Source organism: Penicillium arizonense (assembly GCF_001773325.1).
Source record: "Penicillium arizonense strain CBS 141311 chromosome Unknown PENARI_contig003, whole genome shotgun sequence".
Lineage (NCBI taxonomy): Eukaryota > Fungi > Ascomycota > Eurotiomycetes > Eurotiales > Aspergillaceae > Penicillium > Penicillium arizonense.
Window position 1 is genome coordinate 910,617 of NW_019173280.1, and position 23,193 is coordinate 933,809.

Here is a 23,193-nt window from a genome sequence, read left to right on the forward strand (position 1 = left end):
AGCCATTGTCTAGTGGAGCTCAAGCCTAACAAGGCTTCCTTGGAAATTGAGCCTAACCAAAGCCAAAGCAAAACATCGGAAACGTGCGGGCGCTGTGAACGGTGGATGGAGAGTTGCATTAGCGTTCAACATTCCCGTGATAGACGGTGTTGATCAGCTGATATCTATAATTTCTATACTTCATATTTATAACTGTTGTAACTTCTTTTTATTATCACAACAGTTCATATACATAAACGGATACGGTGTAAGAACTGTTGTCTCCCCACAGTGATGTAATAGGCTACTTACTAGTGAAGCCTCTAACCTTGGAAGTGCCTGGGACATTCTAGCCTAGCCTATGATGAACATGTAATTTCTCATTCTTTCCTTCCACATGAACTATATTGATCACTTTCTGAAGTTCACCTTAAAGAATGATATTTTGTATGGCTTCAGTCACTTTCTTTTTCCTTCTTTGTTTGACCTGTCTGTTAAAGGCCTCTTTCAATGCTCATACATGCGAGAACACTTGATATAATCTAGACAACGGTACTTCATAACTTATAAATCTAAGTCTAATAGTACAGATAATCAGATAATGTAGAAATTCAACATGGATAATTTAATTTTGAGTTCGAAAGTTTTGTGCCTGGGTGGTCCTCATACTTAGCGCCTCAATGTTAAGCTATATATATTTCATTCTCGCTGTTGAATACAGAAACCTCAATTTTTTTTTTCCGTTGGCAACTCGATTTAATTGCTAAAGGACAGCCTTGAATTTCAAAGTATAGCTAGATTGCATAAAAATCAAGTAGACAGTACTGTATTCCTCTCAAGCTAAGTTATAGATAGAACCGAGTATAGACGGTCAGCCGAGCCCCTTCCACATGGCAGTTCCGCCTTGGCCTTCCAAACCAATGCTCCCCCTCACTCCCTTACGAGGCCATCTACTCATTCTCCTCTTGTATTTGGTCGACGTCCTTACTCTTGCGTTTGTTTTGGTAGAGTTGGTTCATCGATCCGCGGCGATGTTTCAGGTACTGTTTTTCCGACCTGGCGCCTTGCGTCCAACTAACACTATTGCCAGCGCCTCCGCGACGCCATCGACTCTCGCATCGCAGAGGAACAAGCCCGCCAAAAGTCCGCCCAAGATTCCATCTCCCGCTCCAATTCCTCGCGCCGTCCACCCACCCGCAACCTCTCCCCGAGTCGGCGCACCCGCCCAAGACGCAACACAGGCACTCCCATCAGAGGACCCGACCCCAAGGAATTCGAGGCGGAATTCACCATCGGGGACGACGATGAGTCCAGCCGGTCTGCTACTCCCCAAGTTGACACACCAGAAGCTGCCTCGGAAGTGAGCGCGGCCAACGAAGGCGAGTCTGCAGAGATGGAGGGCAAAACACCTGCGGAATCGTCTGAGAAAGAGGCCACCGGTGCCCAGGATGCTGACTCTTCCAAGGACTCTTCAACTGACCTTCCACCCGATGTCCGGGCTAAGCTCCGCAGACTCGATAAGCTCGAGGCGCGATACCATGGTACGTAACTGCCTGTTCAGGAAACCGCGCACGCGAGACTCACTGCAAGCGCACATAGATTTGCTCAAGGCATACCGCATGGCGCACTCCCGCGTCCTCTCCATCGAGCCCTTCGAGGCTGCTCTGCGCGAAAACACTCCTCTCACCTCGATTGGCGAACCCAAGGCTTTCACCGAGTACCTTAACCAAACGGCCCTGAAAAGCGACATGGTGATGGAGGAGCTGAAGCGTGTCACCGGCGAAAGGGAAGACTACAAAAAAAAGATGGAGGAAGCGCAGAAGTCTACCAAGGAGGCTTTGGATGAGGTTACCGGGCTCAAGAAGGAGAAGCAGGAGAAGCCTGAGGCTAGCGCGGACAAGGGATCAGATGGGACGGAGGAGACTAGCGAGGAGTTCTTCTCATTTGATAACGAAGTTCCCCGTCTAGAGGGCGAACTCAAGGAGAAGCAAGAGGAGGTCGACAACCTCAAGACTGAGGTGGAAAAGCTCAAGCGCGACATGTCTGTCACCCGTGAGTCGACCGAGGGCATGGTACAGAACCTTGAGACAGCTACTCGCGAGCTTGTTGAGTTGCGCGAAACCAAGGACAAGTTGGATGCTGAGATTGAAATTCTCAAAACATCCAACAAGGCTGATAATGCCAATGTCGATGACTTGAAGGCGAAGCTTGCCACAGCCGAATCTTCTATTGAGTCAATAACGACTGAGGTTGAGAAGCTCAAGTCGCAGCTCAAGGAAAAGAGTGAAGAAATCGAAAAGCTCCAGAACCATGCTTCTGAGAAGGCCGAGCCAGACTCGGAGCTCGTTTCCCAATTGGAAACAACCAAGGAGGAGAAGAAGGCTGGCGAGAAGAAGCTGGTCGTGCTCCAGGGCTTGGTTGACGGCCTTCGATCTCAACTTAAGGAAACCGAATCGACCGTCTCAGACCTGAAGACGGAGATTGGCCAGAAGTCGGAAAGCTCTACCAAGCTTCAGAAGATTATTGACTTTGTGGACGAGAACCTGAAGGACAACACTACGTGGCAATCTGCCAAGGAGAAACTTTCCGCTGGAGAAAAGGCCGATTTCGACGAGATCCGAAAGAGTCTGGCACCAGCCAAGGGATACGAACCAGCCCCTCCTGCCTCTACTCCTGCTACTGCTGAAGAAGAGACCCAGCCTGCTCCAGCAGCTACTGGAGCCGGTGGCGGTGGTGGAAAGAAGAAGAACAAAAAGAAGAAGAAGGGCGGCAAGACCGAGGAACTGCCCAAGCCAGCCGAGGCAGTCCCTCCAGAGCAACCGGCCCAGGAGAAGGCTGCTCAAGAGACCGCTGCTCCAGCTTCCGACGAACTCACTGAACTCAGGTCCAAGCTGGAGTCGTTGACGCAACAATTGTCGGAGAAGGAGGCGGCCATTGATCGCTTGAGTGCCAAGCTGAAGGGCGAAGACAATCTTAAGGAGGAGATTGAGTCTCTGCGCGATGACCTTGTCAACATAGGCCAGGAACACGTCGCAGCTAAGGACAAGATCAAGGAGCTTTCCGCAGAGAAGACTGCCCTTGAAGAAACTATCACCAAGCTCGAGAAAGAACTGGTCGACCTTCGCACTAGCAATGCTTCGACCTCAGCTGACTCTGAGAAGATCCATACCTCTCTGAAGGAGGAGTTTGAGAGCCTCAAAGTTCGCTCGGCAACTCTGGAGACCGATCTTTCTGCCGCCCAGCAGCTGGCTGCCACTCGGTTCAAGGACCTCACAGACCTACGCGAGACTCTTCAGAAGGTTCAGCCCGAGCTGCGAAACCTGCGTGCTGAGTCTTCGGAGCTGAAGACCTTGAAGGAAACTCTTACCAGCAAGAACTCCGAATTGAAGGCCCTCGAGGGCAAGCACGAGGATTTGCGTGCCGAGCTGAAGACCGCTAAGTCGAAGATCTCAGAGCGGGACACAGAAGTGGGCACCCTAAACAAGAAGATCAGACAGGAGACCGACAGCCGTTTGAAGGCTGAGGAGAAATTCAGCGTTGCTCAGTCCGAACTGCGCGCCTCCGAAAGCAAAAAGCAAGATGCTATCAATGCCAGGGATAAGACTAGTGCTGATCTCTCCAAGGCCCAAGATGGATTGAAGAGTACTCGTGCCAGGATGCGCGAGATGGATGATCAGATCTCCCAGCTGAACAAGGAGCTTGCTGGTCTCCGGGAAGAGATCCAGCTGAAGACGGCGCAGCACAGCAGCGCCCAGAGTCTGATGAACAGTATGCGTGATCAAACCTCGGAGGTGGCAATGCAGATGAAGGAGGCCCGTGAACGATGCGAGAGCCTGGAGGAAGAACTGGCTGACGCTCATCGTCTGCTGAGCGAACGGACCCGCGAAGGCGAGACTATGCGCCGACTGCTCAATGACATTGAGGGTCGTTCAGAGTCCAAGGTGCGTGACTTTAAGGAACGCATGGAGGCCGCTATCGAGGAGCGGGACCGCGCCGAAGACGAAGCTAGTAGCCAAGGCCGACGCCGTGCCCGGGAAATGGAAGAGCTGAAGGCCAAGGTCCGCGAGGCTGAGCGAGCACTTCGCACAGCCGAAGAGGACAAAGAGGAGCTGGAGCAATCCCAAAAGGATTGGCGTCGCCGCCGTGACGAGTTGGAGTCTATCTCCGAACAGTCATCACAAGAAGTGATCGAGATTCGCCAGGCCATGGCTGGTCTGCGCGATGCACTCGACGAAAGTGAGAAGCAGGTGCGTGACCTTGAAAAGGACAAGGCAGAGCTGCGCCGCTCCGTCGAAGAGACCAACGCCCGGCTGGAGAAGCTACGGAAATCCCACAAGACCCTTGGAGAGGACGTTCGTCTACGTGGGTCCCCGTCCGGTCGACAGTCTTCACGATCGTCCATCGATTCTGGCTCTCGCCGGGGAATTGCGTCCCCTTCCGCTAGAAGCGAGACACCCGTTGGTCCACCCAGCAATGCATCCATCGACTACATGTACTTGAAGAATGTCCTCCTCCAATTCCTGGAGCAAAAGGACAAGAACTATCAGAAACAGCTGATTCCTGTCCTGGGAATGTTGCTGCATTTCGACCGGTAAGCTTTACATTATACCCCTTGATGTAACAAATCACTAACTGCAGTATAGAACGGACGAACAAAAGTGGATGTCGGCGATCATGTCCAAATAATATACCCATAGGTGTATGCCCATCTGTACCATAATAACTGTAGAGAATCATAACGTTCCTATTCCTATATTCTTATATTCCTTGGTAGCGGAGTTCCATTGGATCCAGATCCCCAGTGGGTCAAATCCCTCCCCAGACGTAGCTGTCAAAATTTCCTCTACAGAAATGGACTTCATACCTGCATTCTCCAACACCATGGCCGACCAACCCACCATCCGCCTGGCAACGCCAGAGGGCAAGTCAACCTCCATCACCTCACCCTCGCCCTCACCAACCCGTCCCCAACCCAATCACCCCAACCCCAAACTAACACCCCACCAGACGTCCCCCTAATCCTCCAATTCATCTGCGAACTAGCCGACTACGAAAAAGCCCTCCACGAAGTCGAAGCAACAGAAGAGTCCCTCCTATCAACCCTCTCCTTCCCAGACACACCCCCCAAACGCGGCGCCGTCTACACTGCCCTGATAACCCCCCCTCCATCCCCGACAAACGCCTCCCCAACCCCCGTCGGCATGGCCCTCTACTTCTACAACTACTCGACGTGGCGCTCCGCACCGGGAATCTACCTGGAGGATCTATATGTGCAGCCGAGCGCGCGCGGCCACGGGTATGGGTTTAAGTTGTTGAAGTATTTGGCGAAGCAGGTGCTCGAGGTGTCGGGGCGCAGGCTCGAGTGGAGTGTGCTTACTTGGAATGAGCCCAGTATTCGGTTTTATGAGCAGGTTGGGGCTAAAGGGATGGATGAATGGATGAAGATGATGGTTGAAGGGGATGCTTTGACCAAGTTGGCGGAGGGGGCGTAGGGACCGTAGGGGGAGAGGGTTTTCGGGGTGGCCTGGAGACACCATAAAAGTACTTGTGCATGTACAAAATGTGTGGTCTTTTAAATGCGTGGGATGGCGTATGATATTCGATCTGTGTATTCTCGATCGAGGGGTCTGTAGAGCGCAGTGGAGCTATGCGATCATGAAAATAAATGTTGTGGAACAGCCAAAAGCCTGAAAATCCACGTCATTCCACATAAATCTCGTATAATAAACTCCTGTACAAGTATATTAACGTGTGAACTGCAAGCCTGACGCACCTGGTCAGGCTTCGCCCCAGCTAAGCCTTTTGTGACGTCGTCCGTCGACCCGCTGATCACCTCGATTTTCGACTTTCGACTTTCTTCTTCATCCACCACCCTAGGATGACCGCAAACACAGAGAATTCCCAGGAGGTGAACCTCCAAGTGGACTATGTAATCCACTACAGCTTCGGGGGCACAGGTAAGCTGAAGCAAGCTCCGATATGCAGTGGGGGACACATTCCATTCTAACATACCCTCCCCCGAATACCAGATAAACTACAAGCCATTGAACAGCTCGAGAAGCTACTCCAGTCACTCGCCAAAGTTGGTCTTCAGGCAGAGGTCCGTCAAGGCGATGAGGTGTCCTTACTGGTCTTTGTGAAAGCTTCTGAGAAGCACTTGAAGCGGGCGGTTTATCGGTCGCGGTGAGTGACGTCGCTTTATTGTGAGATCGTGTATATTCGCGCCCAGTGCTAATGTTGTATCTCAGTGTACGCGACTGGCTTTATGGTATTCGCAATGCTGAGCCTACACGGTCCAATTCGACGGAGCCTCAGACTGAGGCCGAGCGTCTGCGGGTTATTCACCAAATGATGACGCTTCCTGAGGAAGAGGGCGGTGCGAATATTACGCCTGGTCATGGCCAATGGAAGAATGTCTCTGCTATATTCCCGCTTCATGATATTGAGACGAATAATAAGTGGATGAGGGAGTGGAGTAAAAAGACTTTCCTTTCTGAGGATGATTTGGATCAGATCAGGAATAAGTTTGGTGAAAGTGTATGTGCAGAGTTGGAGTTGGGGTTGAGAATGCTAGGCTAACGTTGATTGCAGGTTGGATTCTACTTCTCTTTCCTGCAGTCTTACTTCCGGTTCCTGATCTTCCCCGCTGTTTTTGGATTCTCGTGCTGGTTCCTTCTTGGCGGTTTCTCCATAATCTATACTGTGGTGAACTGTCTTTGGTGTATTATTTTCGTGGAATATTGGAAGCGCCAGGAGGTGGATCTGAGCTGCAGATGGGAGACCAAGAATGTTTCCGCTGTCCGAACTAAGCGGCGAGAGTTCAAGCCCGAGAAGGAGGTCTGCGATCAGAGTACTGGTGAGGTGCATGGTGTCTTCCCGGCAACTAAGCGTATGCAACGACAGCTGCTTCAGATCCCATTTGCCCTGCTTGCGGCAATTGCTCTGGGTGCTATCATTGCAACTTGCTTTGCTATTGAGATCTTCATCTCGGAGCTTTATAATGGGCCTTTGAAGACATACTTGGTTAGTTGATCCCACTAGTTGCTGAACCCAAGCTTACTTTTTAGATCTTCATTCCGACCATTCTTGTCTCGGCGCTCGTTCCAACTATGAGTGCTATCTTATCATCGATTGCAACCAAGCTCAATGATTACGAGAACCACGAGACGAGCAACGCATATGATGTGGCACTGACCCAGAAGGTCTTCGTGATCAACTTTATAACGTCATATCTTCCAATCTTCCTGACTGCCTTCGTCTACGTGCCATTCGCCAGTCTAATTGTTCCTTACCTCGATGTCTTCCACTTGACAGTCCGTCCTTTCGTGTCCAAGGAACATGCCATATCAAAGCAATCGCACTTCCAGATCGACCCTGCTCGCCTCCGCAACCAGGTTATCTATTTTACCGTCACGGCCCAGATTGTCGGCTTTGCTATGGAGACTATTGTTCCCTATATCAAGCAACACGCACTTCGCAAATATAAGAAGTATAACAAGGAGCGCAATGGCAAGGCAGAGCGCAGCGACGACAAAGAATCCCCCGAGAGACCTGTTGTGTCTTATGACGACCCCGCCGAGGAAGTGAAATTCCTCACGCGCGTGCGCAACGAGGTTGAGCTTTCCGAGTACGATGTAACGGACGATCTGCGCGAGATGTGTATTCAGTTCGGATACCTAGCACTGTTCTCACCCATATGGCCACTCGTCCCGCTCTCCTTCTTCGTGAACAATTGGGTAGAGCTACGGTCCGACTTCTTCAAGATCTGCATGGAATTCCGCCGCCCAGTTCCACTACGAACCGACACAATCGGACCGTGGCTGGATAGCCTCGGATTCCTCTCGTGGGTAGGAAGCATCACCAGCGCAGCACTAGTCTACATGTTCAGCGGCAATGCCCAGCACGGACCAAACGGCGAGCCCACAGATATCAAGGGCTGGGCCTTACTCCTAACAATCTTCTTCTCGGAACACCTCTACCTAATCGTGCGGTATGCCGTCCGGGCTGCCATGGCCCGCCTGGAACCACCAAACTCCCGCAAAGAACGTGGCGAGCGATACCTCATGCGCAAGCGGTATCTGGAATCCACACTGCACGCGGAGACAGATGATGACAAAGATGAAAGCGAAGGGATCTACATCCCTGAGTCATCTGAGATCTCTCGTGCTTCTCTCGAGGATGATGCCCGGCACGCGTCCTTGCATGGTGTCGACCCGGCAGATCGGTTCTGGATGCACCAGCAGGGCTGGGCGGAGTCAGCCAAGATTGGTGCTGGGATTATCCAGGCTCAGCCTGTCAAGGGTGCCGTTAAAAAGCAGCAGTAGAGGTGACAGCGTGTTATGCAGCCTGACTATGTACAGCATAAGCGGCTGACTGTTGGTGCCGGGTACGAGACCACGCTTGATTTGTAGCCTTTCATTTTTCAGCTTCATGTACAGAGTATAGTATCTGATGGTTTAATCTGTGGCAAGTGGGTTTTTTACGTTATATCTGCTCCAGTACAGACTGTGTGTAGCTATTAGGAACCACACTCCAAGTATATTGGTATATACTTAGAAAAACTCGATAAAAAGCGATTGGAATAGGATGGTGATCTGTGTACATGCCCATGGAAAACTTTGAGGCCTCAGGCTGCAGTGCCGAGATAATCATGACGTAGCGCTGACTCGGGATTAAGTAATCCCGGACCTCGAATTCCGGATGCAGGCGGAATGTGCAGTCAGCGAGTGAAAGGCGACGATGAGCTGAATGGCTGATTGGAAGACAATGTTCACAGTTGTAACCAGTTGTAATCAAGCCCAATCACGACATTCAGCCTATCAATACGTACTACTCTGTAGAAAAAGAGGAAAAAGCATAACCTCACCGCCTTCCCAGTCCGAGGTTCGCTTACCAACCCCTTACATAAAGCGCGGGATCGCCCTCTGACTCAGATTCCTTAAGTAATCCCTCTCCTCCCTCCAACCTGCTTACAGCATCGGATCTGTAACTGCTTACCTCATTGCCCTGCATCTCGATATCATTAGCAAAGAAGCCCATTTTCGCTCGCAATTCGTGTTGGATTGGATCGTATCGTGCAGAGTCACTGCCCGATTCCTTCTCCCACAGCTCGCCTCGATCCATGCAGCCTGCACTTGCACCAGCGCCGCATCCAAGCATGCAGACCTCTGCTCAGGTAAGCAGCCTATCTTGTACGCGTTTGTCATCAGATCTATATCCAGATCCCCCGCGTCATGGCTTACTGCGTCGTGTACAACGGGCGGCTATGGGATTAAGTGTTTCCTGTTGTTCCGACCGTTCGCGGTAAACCCCGCGACGCGTTGTGTTTCTCCAAGTCCTGCCGCGTCTCCCGAGTCCTTGTGTCTGTTATTGTCTTCAATGCTAACTATTTACTATAGGACCATGCGGACCAGGGTACGTTTAAGTTCCCATTTCTATCTTTGTTATGCCGTGGTTTCGTGGTTTCGTGGTTTCAGGGCAAGCGCTGTTAAGCACGCCACGCCGACCTGATACAACTTTCGCCTCCCATATATTGCTTTCCTACAAGCTAACATGTACCTGTTTAGTCCTGCATGATCAGCTTCTAGCTGCCCAGCACCACCTTCAGGGTGGCCGCCCTCAGGGCGCCCCTGGTCAGCAGCAGCAACTCCAGCCCAACACTGCTAGCCCTCGCGACCAGCCAAACATTGATCCCGCCATCTCGGGCTCCATGCTTGGTGCTCCCCAAACCCCTACCCAGCCTCAGGGATCTCCTCCCTCTGACGGTGGCTCCAAGAGCTACGGCAAGCGTGAGCTGTCTACCTCCAAGCGCGCTGCCCAGAACCGTGCCGCCCAGGTGTGTCTCGCTTGATATCCTGCCCGAACTCTCATACTAACCATTCAACAGCGTGCATTCCGTCAGCGCAAGGAAACTTATATCCGCAAGCTCGAGGAAGAAGTCAAGAACATTGAGACCTTCAAAGACACAGTGAAGCAACTGGCCGGCGAGAACTATCAGCTCCGCGAGTACATCATCAACTTGCAATCCCGCCTCCTGGAATCCCAAGGCGAAGTCCCCGAGCTGCCAGCAAACATCGACCTGACGCAGTCTCGCACCGCCGAGATAGCCCTCGCCGCAGCCGGAGTCCAAACCACCGGTTCCTCCTCTGTACCGCCCTCCGGCCCGCAGCAGGGCCAGCAACAGACCAGCGTGACAGACGACATGAACTCGCTGAACCGCATCGCCGTCGCAGGCCTGGGCATGCGCAAGCACCCGGACGAGGGCAACTTCCTCGGCAACAACTTCCAGCAGAACAAGCGCGTGCGCACCGACGACAGCCAGGGCGACGGCTCGGACCCTGTAGGCAAGCCGGAGACCCACGGTCTTCCAATGGTGAACTAAATCATCTATCTTCATCTTCACCACTTGCCTGCCAAGTTCACGCGTTTGATTGCCAACTTTCTTGCGATCGCTTTTCGATACCCGCGCCCTATTTGTCTTTCCTGCCTGTTATCTAGCCCCGGTGGTACATTTTCTATTCTCCTTATAAGGGCCCACCCTCTCTCATGTGCCTAGCTGGGTCTCTCGGCTTTTTCATTTTTCTTGCTGTTATCGTTCTCTTTGTTCTTTGCGTAATGGTGTGTGGCGCGAACTTTGGTTTCATCGTCTCAATTCGAACCCATTCGGTGGGTCGGTGGTGTTCTAAGATTTTTTGACCTTTTTCTTTTGATGGTGTTGTGTTCGTGAGTGGAGTATTTTTAAGCATATGTTTCATACCTTCAATGCAACTATCTTTTATTTAGTTTGAATTAGTGCAATGACATTATTCTTTGCAAATATAGCTGTAGAGACAAGTAGGTTCTGGTGTTAGATAAGCATGGCTATTGTAGACTCTGTTTACAAGAGCTGATGTTTACATGAGAGAAGTAAAGAGCATCCACCATAAATGAACATACCCTGGGCATAATTACATGGCAGTATATTCCAAGCCGGTCCCTCCAAACAAGACCCAAAACAGAACTCCAACTTATAACTTCCCAACAACTTACTGATCAAGCCCATACTCCCTAACCAAAACATCAGCAGCAGTAGCCCCAGTAACATAAGCCGTAGCCTGCGTATGATTATTAGTCAAAACAGGAACAACACTCATATCAGCAACGCGCAATCCCTGCACACCCATAACCTTAAAGCTGCGATCCACAACAGCCTCCTTATCACCAGTCCTACCCATCTTAGCAGTCCCAGTCATATGCCAGCTTGACGACAAGAAATCCTTCCAGAATGTCAAAATATCCTCATCTGAGTCAGATGCCGGCCCAATAAGCGTCGACACCGTATCCTTTGCGAACGTCGGTGCCCGCGACACTTCCAGCAAGTGTCGATAAATCTCAATGCATGCGCGCCGGTCGAAGGGGTCTTCCAGGAAGCGGGGGTTGAATAGGAGGGGCGTATTAGGGTCGGATGATTGAAGCGTTACCTCGCCGCGGGATTGTGCGTTCATCATGAATGCGGCTAGGCCGACGTAGCTGTAATCATCCTTGAACATGTCCGGCGCGAAGAAGTGCATAGGGATGTGGGTGAGCATTTCGTAGTGGGGGATTGTGTCGCGGTTCATGAAATCCTGTACGTCTTGCGGTAGGGCGGCGAATTCGGGGGAGCTGGTTATTCGGTCGGATTTGAACCAGCCTGTGCCTAGTTGGCAGCCGTAGCGGGTCCATTGACCTGTGTTTGTTTCTTCCCATTGTTTCATGGCGCCTTCCATTGCGGTGGGGTTTAGGAAGAAGGTGTTTCGGTCTGTTGTTTCTGGTTTGCGGGCTAGGATTAGGGGTACGAAGTAGTGGTCTCGTAGGCCTTTTCCTAGGGCTGGGAGGTCTTGGATTACCGGGATGTTGTATTTGTGAAGGTCGTCTGCTGGGCCGATTCCTGAGTGCATGAGGATTTTGGGTGTGTCTAGCGATCCGGCGGAGAGGATTACATCTCGGGATGCAAAGTCTGGGAGTTGTTAGATGTTTGGGATGGATGGACGTTGGGGTGGTGAATTGGGGGATGTACACTTCTTGTTGCCGGTATCAACACCAACAGCCGTCTTTCCATCCAATATCACCCGCTGTACAGGGCTGTCCGTGACAATCGATAGATTACCAGGGGCATCAACAAGTAGATCAGCAGCAGTAGTACGCTTCCCCTGCCCAGCAGAGTTGATAGTAAGCGCCATACCAAGGGGGTTCCCAGAATTATGATCGAAATTGCGCTGATACCCAGCTTCCTCAAAAGCGTCAAGCACAGTCGACAGATCATCCTCCCAGTTCTCAGCATATCCAATGCGCAAACCACCAGTCTGACCATGGTCAGCCGCAACGGTGTTGGCATACTTCTGATGCTCAGGACGAACAATGGTACCATTGAAGGCCTCAAGGTCCTTGAACCGCGTCTGCATCTGCTTCCAGCCAAAAGTCTCATCGTCGACTCCCGCAGCCCATTCGTCATAGTCGTCCTTTGCGCCCACGGTGAACACTCCGAAGTTAATCGCTGATCCGCCTCCTAGTCCCTTGCCACGGGAGTAGTCCAGTTCGCGGCCGTTGCAGTGTTCCTGGGGTGTGGTCTTGTAGCCCCAGTTTAGGCCCTGCTCCTCCATGTAGGTTGTCCAGCGCTTTCCGTCGACGCGCAGTCGTCGATCGTCATTGCGTCCGCCGGCTTCGAGGAGGAGGACATGGGGTCTTTGGGCTGATTTCGCGAGACCGGCGGCTAGAGTGCAGCCGGCTGGTCCAGCTACTCAAAGGGGTTGTGAGTTATGAGTTTGGGAGACCATATAGCAAGCTTGGGTGGTATATGGGTACCTCCAACGACAATAAAGTCGTACTTCTTCTCTGCAGATCCCATGTTCAATGAAATTCAGGTATATACTGTAGTCAAAGGAAAAATAATCGACAGTCTAAGGGTCACTGGAGACAAGCCGATTATAACAATTTCACATAGAGGACAGTCTCGCACTAGCACTGAAACCCCTCTTTGTCCAGCACATCGCTGCAAGCCACGAACTGCCGCAGTGGAGAAACTCACACGAGGTTCTCCTAAACTACTGAATCTGGGTGAAGTGGCCCAGAAAGCGTTTGCACCACTGGAGGTCGATCATCGGTGTGCAAGGATGAAGTCACTCGCTGATTGTCCGCTGTCTTTTTGAAAGTCTGAATGGTGCTCCATAGTAATGACTGCTTAAATAAGGCATTGGACCCGACTGATTTGCCAATTTGGGTTGGAGGCGCAGGGATTATGCATGATGCTTATGGTGTAAGGTGTAAGATATGCGAGACTGGTAACGGACACGTACCGCCGATCGCAATAGTGCACTTTCAAGGTTCCTATGGATTGGAGGTGGATTATAAAGGAGCTCGGGTGGGGCCCGAGATTACTGAGATTCGAGGAGGTCTGGGGATTTTGGTACGATCTGTTGTGGACAGTAGAGTTGAGGCTCTGGTGGTGGGTACCGCTGGTCAATTTGTCAGGGTAGAAAGCCTTTCGGTCAGGTATAATTTGGTAAGAGGTACAGACGTACGTACTTGTATATGTATACTCTAGGGCACAATTTCAATTGAGGCTAAGATTCAACAATGCGTATATCTAACGTCCTGTCTTGGCTGAAGTGGTGTGAGCTGGAAGCGGTGTACGAGAGATACTGCCGGACCAAGATCTAAACATAATCGGCTCCGAATAGTCGGGATTTGGCTCGTTCTTATATGAACCTGTCCGAATTCATCTTCTATGTGAAACTCCGAGGTTAGATGGATTGGACCCAGTTAAAAATGAAACTGGCATTGTAGAAATGCGGGGAGGTGGGTTAGCAGACTAGGGTTGTAAAACCGTAAGCTAATTGAGCCCCATGCATTAACGTTAGTGGCCTACCAGGACAAGGCTGCCCAATGCGTCAACAAGTGTCACCTGGTTCCGAAACTCGGTAGTAGATCATGGCCTGGATGTGTAAATCAGGATCCGAGTATTGACCTTGCAGAACGCCAACTTCTCATACAGCTCGGCGACTTGAGGACTCTATTCAAACCCCACGGGTGCGCGTTCACGCTGTGCCTGCTGCAAGCCCCATTCCATTAATTGCTTATCGATGCCGCATTGCTGAAACAGTGTCGACAGCGTGGGCGTCCAGGTACCAAATATCTGGACAGGGCAGACAGCAGAAACAGCTTGGTGCCGAGGAGTCGTAAAGTTCAAGTCGACGGGGATCGATACTGCGGTCAGGGCAGGTAAATTCTGGGTACAATTCTTCCAGTCCAGGGAGTGTTCGCTCCAGAATTGCATATACCGATGTTAGCAGAAAATGCAGACGGGATGTGGTCAGTATGCGACAATGAGTCCTTTTGCCAGACTACTGCGTCGTCTCCGCTCTCCCATCTGATTCAAGCAGTGTATCCTGTGTATCCACAGATCAGCATCAGCTTCAGTGTGTTCTCCATTCTCATTCTCCACTGCGACGAGAATCATAGACCCCGGAGCCACGGATCGCCTTTTGAGATACAGTAGCGGAGGAAGGAATAGCGAAAGTCTCGGGTGATGCTCGTGTCGCCGTGGACATATTCAGGCAAAAAGTCCTCCAGCATGGCCTGCGCCAGATCTGCAATGCCGGGGAGATCCTGAGCACATGCAAACCGAAGACATACAGGAGACAAGCTGTTGGTGTTCCTGGATTCACCAGTGAGGCAGCGTGGTGGGTGTGGTCTGTGCCCATGAGGGGGGAACCCTGTCGCCTCCACATCAGTGGGTTAGCGTAGGAACCTCGGCAATTGATTTCTATTTTCGTAGCCGCTTTGAAACCCTTGAAACAGTTGGCAATAGTTTCAAGGCAACAGGCAAAGTGAGTGTAGAGAACACATTGTTTGACCACTGTTTGACGGTTTCGTTAGTTCAAATCCCGAGACTTCGTTGTCAAAAACCTGTAAAGGCTCGAGAGTGGCAATTGAGTTGAGATATGCGGGCCCGTTACCTCAAGAAATCAAAGTTCAACTAGAACAGGGAATGAGCCTCAGCTTTGACGATCAACTTTGCCAATACGGCTAAGACTGTTAAAAGGCGAAAAGAAAGGAAAGTTTAGCGGCACGTGCCCAGAGCGATTCCTTCCGGGGAAGCGGGAAAAGTCGTTCCCTTGCATCTTTTCCCCAACCTCCATTTTCTGCTGGAACTTTTCCTTCTTACTATTGCTCTCTGTGAGGCCCATTGCCTGTCCGGGTCAATTGGTAATCTCGCTTTGCCCCAGGTGGCGACTGTGGCTGGGTTTTCCTCGGTCTTTCCTCATTTTATTTCTTTTACACCTCATCCGCATCCCATGCGAGGTCCCGAGTCCCTGGTCTCATAACCGCCCTCGGACACTTCCCACTCCACACAGTTACATCCGCCGACATTCTTCGGAAACCGACAACTGCGCGACGATCCGATCCCACCGACCTCAACAACCCGCGGATTTCCTCTGGACCCTTCGAATTGGCGCTCGATTGCAACACACATGCTACAATATTTGCGCGCATGGTCTTTCGATCTGGAGTGACTATGATGCCTCTAGAGTCGGCCCGCTGGAACAAACTACGTGCATAGTCGAGGATCTCACAAAGTGGGGCGCGCAACATTCTCTGATCAGGATACTTTCTTGTATACCTAGCCAGGCTCAGTCGGCGCGCCGATAATGACCAACCTGTCCGAGCCTCCGGACGGGATCCATGGGTATCATGGCAACAATTTAGCTGTGCGGACGTTGATGATTGTCTTCACATCCATTGCATTATACAACTCCATCGAACTGTTCATATTGCTATTTTTGACCTTCCAATCCTACCGGGGCCTCTACTTTTGGACACTTTTGCTGTCTGTTGTGCTTGGTGTGATTCCCCACGCCATTGGCTACCTGCTGGAATTCTTTTCCTTGGCACCATTATGGTTTTCCTTGACTCTGTCCACCATTGGCTTTTACGTCTTGGTACCAGGGCAATCGGTGGTCCTTTACTCGCGCCTGCATTTGGTGGTTCAGAGTTCCAAAGTTCTTCGTTTTGTGCTCTGGCTCATCATCATTGATGCGGTTATTCTTTTAATACCAACAACCGTTCTTACATTTTGTACCGCGTACGTTGCCAAGCCGGCAATGATTCGCGGATACAATGTCATGGAGCGGATGCAATTGGCCTGGTTCTGCGCGCAGGAAATGGTCATCTCAGGAATCTACATCATCGAAACCGTCAAACTCCTCAAGATGATGCCAGACAAGGACCGACGACGAACTCGCATCATGTACGAGTTGCTGGCTATCAATTTGGTCATTATCTTGCTTGACATTTGTCTACTGGTCGTAGAGTATATTGGCTTCTACTCGCTGCAGACGACTTTGAAACCTATGGTCTACAGCATCAAGCTGAAGCTTGAGTTTGGCGTGCTTGGAAAGCTCGTCTCGGTCGTACAAAACCAAAAATCACAGCCCAATTCGTCCGAGCACGAGGAGTATCCAGGTTTCGTGGATCCCACTCAATTCACGACGGATGTTACCCACGCTGCTCCCCGGGAATCGCGATCACGAGGACGGAGGGGATGGAATTCGAATACGATTTCCATGGAGAGCTTGCCCATGTCCGAGCGTCGAATTCGTCCATCCACGCAATCGACCGATGGCAGTGCTCAGCCAACATGAGAGCTGGCTCGAGAATATGCATTTCACATCTTTATTTTCAGGCTATAATCATCCGCTGGGCGATAATAGCAAAGCCATTAGCTTTCATCTTTTTCGCCACCCATGAAAACTTTGACTGCCAATCTCAAGTTTGAGTTGGTTTGGCCACCTAGCATTTGCTCTCATTGCACCTCACATCTGAGTTGTGCCAACGCCCCCCACCGGCCCAATTCCAAACCCGGAATACTCATCCTCTAGGCCATCTTGCTTTTTTTGCCTGCGCAATGTTAGCAAACCAAAAATGAGATGCTCTCATCTCTGCATTCCGGCTTATGATTCGAGCAACCTTGCCGTCTCACTGCTGTAAGGGTCTCGAAGGTATAGGCGTTAGCATTACCTCGAACGGCTTGCGTGATATTTTGTACGAATGGTTCATATTCGGCATTGAGGAGCGAACTCGAGAATCACAATATCAGACTACCAGAACAGGTAGTGAGATCATGGACCCGTTTCGGTCTCGATGCCGAGTATGAAACATTCGTGCAAAACATTACGCAAGCTTTTCGGGGTAGTGCTAATGCCTATACCTTCGAGACCGTTACAGCAGAGAAACGGCAAGGGTTGCACATTATCTGTGGTTCAACCATACCACTGCAAAAGTCATTCTGCCCGATTCGGAAGGATTGTGGCCGTCATATATGCCAGATGTATATTGGCAATGACATAATATAATGCGGTCTATCGACACCCATGATTCTCACGATGTATAATACCTAAAAAAATTACCGCGTTACCATGATATATTATCACTTGAAATATTGGAGCCAACACAAAAGAATAGTAGAAGATAGAACTTGCTCGCATTGATAGTCGACAGCCACGATATCGATGGAATCAGCAGTATGACTGGATTCCAGTTTTGTATGGCTCTGAAGGAGTACCTGGATGCTCCTACTCACCCAGAAAAGTACAAGAAGAGCCTACCAGGTGGCGAAATGCATGATGCCATCGTGAGCTTCCAGAGTACCGAGTATCACGGGGAAGATGAATAGAATCTGCCGATTAAAATGCCGGTCTTGGATCAACGCCATATCTATATTGCATATATGTGTCTCACACCGTATCAGGTCGGCAATCTGCGGGGGTAGCCGAGATACGAAACTACGCCGTTGTAACTCTGTTTTCTCCACTGCGGAATGACAACTTATCTACGGAGTTCGGAAGGAGATTCCTTCCTCAGCTAACTCTGGTTATATCTCTTCTATTACTCGATTCTATTATCGAGCTTACTCCATTCAACCCAATTGACAATGTTGACAGTGCAAGAGCAAACGGAAATCATCCAGAAGGTGCGCGGAGCACTGAACCAGTATGAAGCCAAGCTCAGCGAGATCAACCAGAAGGCAAGTACTATACCACCCATAAGACAAATAGTCAATATTGACAAGCAACAGATCTGGTCAGACCCCGAACTAGCATTCAAAGAATACAACGCCCACAACAACATCTGCACGTTCTTCGAATCCCTCAACGATGACAATGGCTACAAAATCACCCGGCAAGCCTATGGCATCGAAACAGCCCTAGAAATAACCTACAAACAAGGCCACGGAGGCCGCACCGTAGCCTTCAACGCAGAATACGACGCCCTGCCCGGAATGGGCCACGCCTGCGGCCACAACCTAATAGCAACAAGCAGCATCGCGGCCTTCCTCGCAACAGTGGAGACAATGAAAGCGCTCTATAGCAAGAACAGAACAACAAGCACAAGCTACGAAGTCCGCCTCTTCGGCACACCGGCCGAAGAAGGCGGCGGCGGAAAACTTCTCCTAATCAACGCCGGCGCCTACAAATCCGTTGACGCCTGTTTCATGGTCCACCCATTCCCAATCCTGTCTGGCGCGCCGGATCTGCTCAGTTCGAGCTCTTGTACCGGGCAATACCTCGCGAATGATAAGATACAGGTGACATACACGGGCAAGCCGGCTCATGCGTCTGCGGCGCCGTGGGAGGGGGTGAACGCGCTTGATGCGGTTGTTTCGGCTTATGTAGGGATTTCGATGTTGAGGCAGCAGATCAAGCCGACGGACAAGATCCATGGGGTTGTGCTGAGGGGTGGGGAGAGGCCGAATGTTATTCCTGCTTCGACTACTGTGGAGTATTATGTTCGGTCGGGGAGTGTGAAGGAGTTGAGGCCTTTGACGGAGAAGGTGGTCAAGTGTTTCGAGGCGGCTGCTACTGCTACTGGGTGTACGGTTGAATTTGAATGGTATGTATTATATTGGTGGTGGTGGTTGCGGTGATGCTTGCTAACAGCTGCTGTAGGGAGGCTTCGTATAAGGATATGAAGATCAATAAGCCTATCTGTGATAGCTATGTCTCTGCTATGAATGCTATGGGACATAGTGCTATCTTTGATGCTGCGGGACAGGAGGGTGGGCTCAGTGGGGGATCCACTGATATGGGTGGGTGCAGAGTAGCCCTGCAGGGTTTTGTTCTACTGTCTAGGATGTCCACTTGCTGACAACTGTTTTTTTTTATCTAGGCAACGTCTCCTACGAAGTCCCGAGCTTCCATGGCGGCTTTTACATAGCCACGGACGGCGTCAATCATACGCCACAGTTTACGGCAGGCGCGGGTTCGGAGGAGGGCTTCAAGCGCAGCTTGCATTGTGCTGCGGGAATGGCGGTGGTGGCTTGCCGGAATCTAGTTGATGATAGCTTTGCGAAGGCTGTGGAGTCTGATTTTCGCAAAGATAATACGCTGTAGATCCATTGAGATAAACTAGACTCCGTATTATGGGTCAATATGGATCGTGCTATAGATTGAATGGAGAATGTCGACTTTGGTTCTGGGCCAAAATGGATCAAGTTTTACTCCGTAGCTGAGTGGAAACAAGTTACTTTTTTTTCTACATCTACGACTCATGTGGAGCATATAAAAATCAGTCGCCACAGCTCCCATTTGTAATGCAATGGCGGAACACCGCGGTGCGGGCTTCACAAAAAGGGGCGAGATAACACTAAGATATCTGACATCCCCGCATAAAAATTGCCGAGCTGAGTATCCGCCGAGTATCCGCTGAGAGGAGAAGTGGATGCACAGTGGGTGCATCTAAACTCTCTCGGACTCGGCTACAACCCGATAAGAACTATGGGTTGCCGAGCAGGTGCAGCTGATTGGCACTCTCGCCAAGTCCCCATTCTACCTCCACGATTTCAATCGGGAAATACAGATCTACATTCAAAACATAAGCAGAAAACTGAACTGACCCGTTGGTAAAGGCTCCTCCCCCCCTGGGCCCACCGCGGAACGTAGCCCGAGGATCTGGACTGGTAGGTTTAAGCGAGTTCAAATCCATGGCTTTTTTCCTGTCATAAGTAAGACCCGTGGGCTTGCGTGATCTGCACCTTTTTTTGTATTAGCGCTCTTGTGTCATTTTGCATTTGCTTGTACACGTACGATGCAGGTGAACGATTCTAATATGGATGAGAAGGGCTTAAAGGGGGATGGTGAGTCTGTTGGCCGGGACTTTGACTTGGGTCAGGTTCTTGCTGTTCAGGCGACGCCTGAAGAGGAGAGGAAATTGTTGTGGAAACTTGATCTTTTGTGAGTATCTTGTTGGGCTTTAGGATGGCAGTTTCTAACTTGTTACAGTTTGATCCCATTGATGGGGATTGCGTACTTCCTTCAGTTCTTGGATAAACTTGCGCTCAGTCAAGCTACATTGTTCGGTTTACGACAAGACTTGGTATGCAATCTTATACTGGCCGTCCTTTCTCAATTGGGTGTTCATTAACCATCATAGAACATGCACGGCAATGAATACTCATGGGCCTCTGCAATCTTTTATTTCGGCTATTTCGCCTGGAGCTGGTAGGATTCGGAGTGTTCTGGGATGCAAAGGACGATCACTGACTCTAAACAGGCCGAGTTCTTATATTATCGTCCGTCTCCCTATTGGAAAATACCTCGCAGTTTCAGTGTATGTCCTTCCCTCACGACCAAGAATAAGCACTGACAATGTTAGATTCCTATGGGGTGGTATCATGATGTGCCACGCAGCCTGCTCAAACTGGGCCGGGCTTATGACAGTCCGATTTTTCCTAGGTGTTGGAGAAGCCGCCATTGCACCAGGCTTTACATTGATCATAGGAATGTTCTACCGACGTGAAGAACAGCCCCTCCGGTAAGCCCTAGCTCCTTGTCGCATGATTCAATTTCTAACAGCTTTTAGGCAATCTGCCTGGTTCTTCGGAAACTGCGTGGCGCTTTTATTCGGTGCCTTGATCGCCTACGGCATCGGAAACATCAACACAAACGCCATCGAACACTGGAAACTATTGTTCCTTATCTTCGGTGCCATCACCTCCGCCTACGGCATCGTCCTTCTCTTCTTGCTCCCAGACTCCCCCGCTACAGCTATCTTCCTCAAACCACACGAGCGCGCCATTGCCGTAAAGCGAACATTGAAAAACAAGACTGGAGTCATGGATACTGGTGTATTCAAGTGGTCGCAGGCCGCTCAAGCCCTAACAGATCCCCAAACCTGGTTCTTGGTTCTGTGGTCATTCACTACCAACCTAGCGAACGGTGGTCTCACGAGTGTGCGTATCATTCTCTATATTACACCCATGCCGTATACTTATTCTCATCACAGTTTACATCGATTATCATTGCCGGTTTCGGATTCTCCGATCTCAAGGCACTGGTTATGCAAATGCCCCAAGGTGGTGCCCAGATTGTTTTTTTGATCCTTACTTCGACTGTGGCGACTTTTGTGCCATCCTCCCGTATTTTGGGGATGGTTCTTAACATCATTGTTGCTGTTATTGGAACTATTCTCATTTGGAAGCTTAACGACGACAACCTAGCCGGACGAATGGTTGGCTTGACCTTATCTTGTGTTTTCGCTATTAATTTGCCTATCTCATTGAGTATTGTTACCTCGAATGTGGCTGGTTTCTCTAAGAAGAGTGTCACGGGTTCGTTGATTTTCATCGCGTACTGTGTTGGAAATATTGTTGGTCCTCAGTTTTTCCTGTCTTCGGAGGAGCCTGCATACCCGGTAAGTGGATATATCTCTTGATTTGACAAATGGCGAGAACTTAACTGACATCTTATTTTCTAGACTGGAATCAAAGCTTCTATGTCAGGATTGGTGCTGAGCATCTTCTTCCTCTTGTGCTTGTACTTCTACTACACGTACGAGAATCGTAGGCGGGACAAGCTCTATGGCTCTCCTGAGGAGATGACCGTGGGTGCTGAGCTGCAGGATGAACTGTCTAACAAGACGGATCGCGAGATTGAGAGTTTCAGATATCTGCTATGAGATACTAATGAGAAACTTATATTAAATTAACGAACTTGATTCATCAAGAGAAATATTCATTAAGTCCACCAATCATCAAGATAGAATGTGCAGAATAGAGTAACCATGCTGTCGTAGCCTCAAAGCAGGAAAAGCAGCTACACTGTCTCAGGATCAAAAAATATTTGGGGGGACTATTCCAACCAAGTATTAATCGCAACCCGCAAAGCATCACCTAGCCACTTCTCCTTAAATGACGTATCAACATCAAACCCATGCCCACCAGGCCGAAGGCAGAGAACCAAGTTCTCAGCACCCTGTTTCCCTCTCAAAGTGGCCTTCGCCTTGTTCATAAACCTCTCACTAACCTCCGCTAGAACATCATCATCATCAGTCCCATGAATGATAACCAATCCACCACGGGGCAATTTTGTCTCAGGATAGTCCAATCGTTCCAATTGAAACAATTTCTCCCGATAAGGCGAGCCTTCAGAGCCCCGTGTATAAAACTCCGGACCTCTCCGATGACAAGAAATTGCAAATTGCAAACGGGCACGCCGCACCTCCAAATCAGACGATTCAACATATCCAGGACTGAGGCCCGCGAGATACTCATCAATGTACGAAGACGGCACCTCGGCATTCATGGCATTCACCGAAGGGTGATACGTAGCCGGCGGATCCCAGCTGAGTTGCGGATAAGTAGCCGTCCCAGCGCGAAGCTGGTCCGGGTAGGAAAGTGTGAGGTAGATGCTCAAAATTCCACCTGCGGAGTCTCCGGCGGCAAGGACACGATCAAGATCAAGACCAATTTGGTGTGGAGAAAGGATCTTCGTAAGGGCTTCGGAATGGAGCCATGTCCAGAAGTCGTCGACGTCTTCTAGAATTTGGACTCCTGTTGCTTCGGGGAGGAGGCGGTAGTTTGGTGAGATTATTACTGCGTTGTGAGCTTCCGCTAGCTCTAGGAGCCATTTTGGGAACCAGTCTGCGTAGATTGAGTCTCCTCTTGACTGTATCTTTGTTAAGATGTTGTGTATTTGCTGGGGTGAAGTAACATACCAAGCCTCCACCGTGGAATCGAGCAATGACGGGATTTTTTCTGGTTGTATCCAGAGACTTGGGGGTCAGAATATCTGCCCGTATATCATGACCATCTACTGTTTTGTAGATAGTCTGGATGATGTTGAAGTTGTTGAACTTCTGACCGAATCTGGCTGCAGTCATCTTTGCGGGGTAAAAATGGTGTTGATAGAGCTGGGACTCTGA

The 23,193-nt window shown here is 50.2% G+C and overlaps 10 protein-coding genes across 10 annotated transcripts; 7 read left to right on the top strand and 3 right to left on the bottom strand.

The window, feature by feature from the left end:
* Window positions 1-869: 869 nt before the first annotated feature.
* PENARI_c003G04407 (putative vesicle-mediated transport protein (Imh1)) lies at window positions 870-4,574 on the top strand (the record flags this gene model as incomplete). The annotated part of the gene is made up of 3 exons (XM_022628306.1): window positions 870-1,019; window positions 1,070-1,520; window positions 1,579-4,574. 3 exons carry the CDS (start codon window positions 870-872, stop codon window positions 4,572-4,574), a joined length of 3,597 nt encoding a protein of 1,198 aa, XP_022491486.1.
* A 286-nt stretch (window positions 4,575-4,860) lies between these two features.
* Window positions 4,861-5,471, top strand: PENARI_c003G09995 (GNAT family N-acetyltransferase; the record flags this gene model as incomplete). The annotated part of the gene is made up of 2 exons (XM_022628699.1): window positions 4,861-4,942; window positions 4,987-5,471. The coding sequence occupies 2 exons, from the start codon at window positions 4,861-4,863 to the stop codon at window positions 5,469-5,471; spliced, it is 567 nt and encodes a 188-aa protein (XP_022491580.1).
* Window positions 5,472-5,857: 386 nt separating this feature from the next.
* On the top strand, window positions 5,858-8,303 carry PENARI_c003G08070 (anoctamin family protein; the record flags this gene model as incomplete). Its single annotated transcript, XM_022628567.1, has 5 exons — window positions 5,858-5,936; window positions 6,009-6,162; window positions 6,228-6,516; window positions 6,571-7,002; window positions 7,047-8,303. 5 exons carry the CDS (start codon window positions 5,858-5,860, stop codon window positions 8,301-8,303), a joined length of 2,211 nt encoding a protein of 736 aa, XP_022491348.1.
* Window positions 8,304-9,100: 797 nt separating this feature from the next.
* On the top strand, window positions 9,101-10,360 carry PENARI_c003G09922 (uncharacterized protein; the record flags this gene model as incomplete). The annotated part of the gene is made up of 4 exons (XM_022628695.1): window positions 9,101-9,154; window positions 9,378-9,393; window positions 9,546-9,814; window positions 9,866-10,360. 4 exons carry the CDS (start codon window positions 9,101-9,103, stop codon window positions 10,358-10,360), a joined length of 834 nt encoding a protein of 277 aa, XP_022491987.1.
* A 643-nt stretch (window positions 10,361-11,003) lies between these two features.
* Window positions 11,004-12,841, bottom strand: PENARI_c003G02621 (GMC family oxidoreductase; the record flags this gene model as incomplete). The annotated part of the gene is made up of 3 exons (XM_022628175.1): window positions 11,004-11,953; window positions 12,014-12,730; window positions 12,799-12,841. The coding sequence occupies 3 exons, from the start codon at window positions 12,839-12,841 to the stop codon at window positions 11,004-11,006; spliced, it is 1,710 nt and encodes a 569-aa protein (XP_022492000.1).
* A 1,164-nt stretch (window positions 12,842-14,005) lies between these two features.
* PENARI_c003G07982 (uncharacterized protein) lies at window positions 14,006-14,696 on the bottom strand (the record flags this gene model as incomplete). The annotated part of the gene is made up of 2 exons (XM_022628559.1): window positions 14,006-14,255; window positions 14,629-14,696. 2 exons carry the CDS (start codon window positions 14,694-14,696, stop codon window positions 14,006-14,008), a joined length of 318 nt encoding a protein of 105 aa, XP_022491732.1.
* A 948-nt stretch (window positions 14,697-15,644) lies between these two features.
* On the top strand, window positions 15,645-16,637 carry PENARI_c003G07252 (uncharacterized protein; the record flags this gene model as incomplete). Its single annotated transcript, XM_022628509.1, has 1 exon — window positions 15,645-16,637. One exon carries the CDS (start codon window positions 15,645-15,647, stop codon window positions 16,635-16,637), a length of 993 nt encoding a protein of 330 aa, XP_022492097.1.
* A 1,289-nt stretch (window positions 16,638-17,926) lies between these two features.
* On the top strand, window positions 17,927-19,385 carry PENARI_c003G11137 (M20 family metallopeptidase; the record flags this gene model as incomplete). The annotated part of the gene is made up of 3 exons (XM_022628773.1): window positions 17,927-18,885; window positions 18,942-19,081; window positions 19,162-19,385. 3 exons carry the CDS (start codon window positions 17,927-17,929, stop codon window positions 19,383-19,385), a joined length of 1,323 nt encoding a protein of 440 aa, XP_022491475.1.
* A 715-nt stretch (window positions 19,386-20,100) lies between these two features.
* PENARI_c003G03545 (uncharacterized protein) lies at window positions 20,101-21,948 on the top strand (the record flags this gene model as incomplete). The annotated part of the gene is made up of 8 exons (XM_022628246.1): window positions 20,101-20,225; window positions 20,274-20,367; window positions 20,425-20,492; window positions 20,545-20,601; window positions 20,647-20,805; window positions 20,854-21,223; window positions 21,277-21,684; window positions 21,748-21,948. 8 exons carry the CDS (start codon window positions 20,101-20,103, stop codon window positions 21,946-21,948), a joined length of 1,482 nt encoding a protein of 493 aa, XP_022491556.1.
* A 173-nt stretch (window positions 21,949-22,121) lies between these two features.
* Window positions 22,122-23,151, bottom strand: PENARI_c003G10679 (alpha/beta hydrolase; the record flags this gene model as incomplete). Its single annotated transcript, XM_022628743.1, has 2 exons — window positions 22,122-22,937; window positions 22,987-23,151. The coding sequence occupies 2 exons, from the start codon at window positions 23,149-23,151 to the stop codon at window positions 22,122-22,124; spliced, it is 981 nt and encodes a 326-aa protein (XP_022491859.1).
* Window positions 23,152-23,193: the final 42 nt, after the last annotated feature.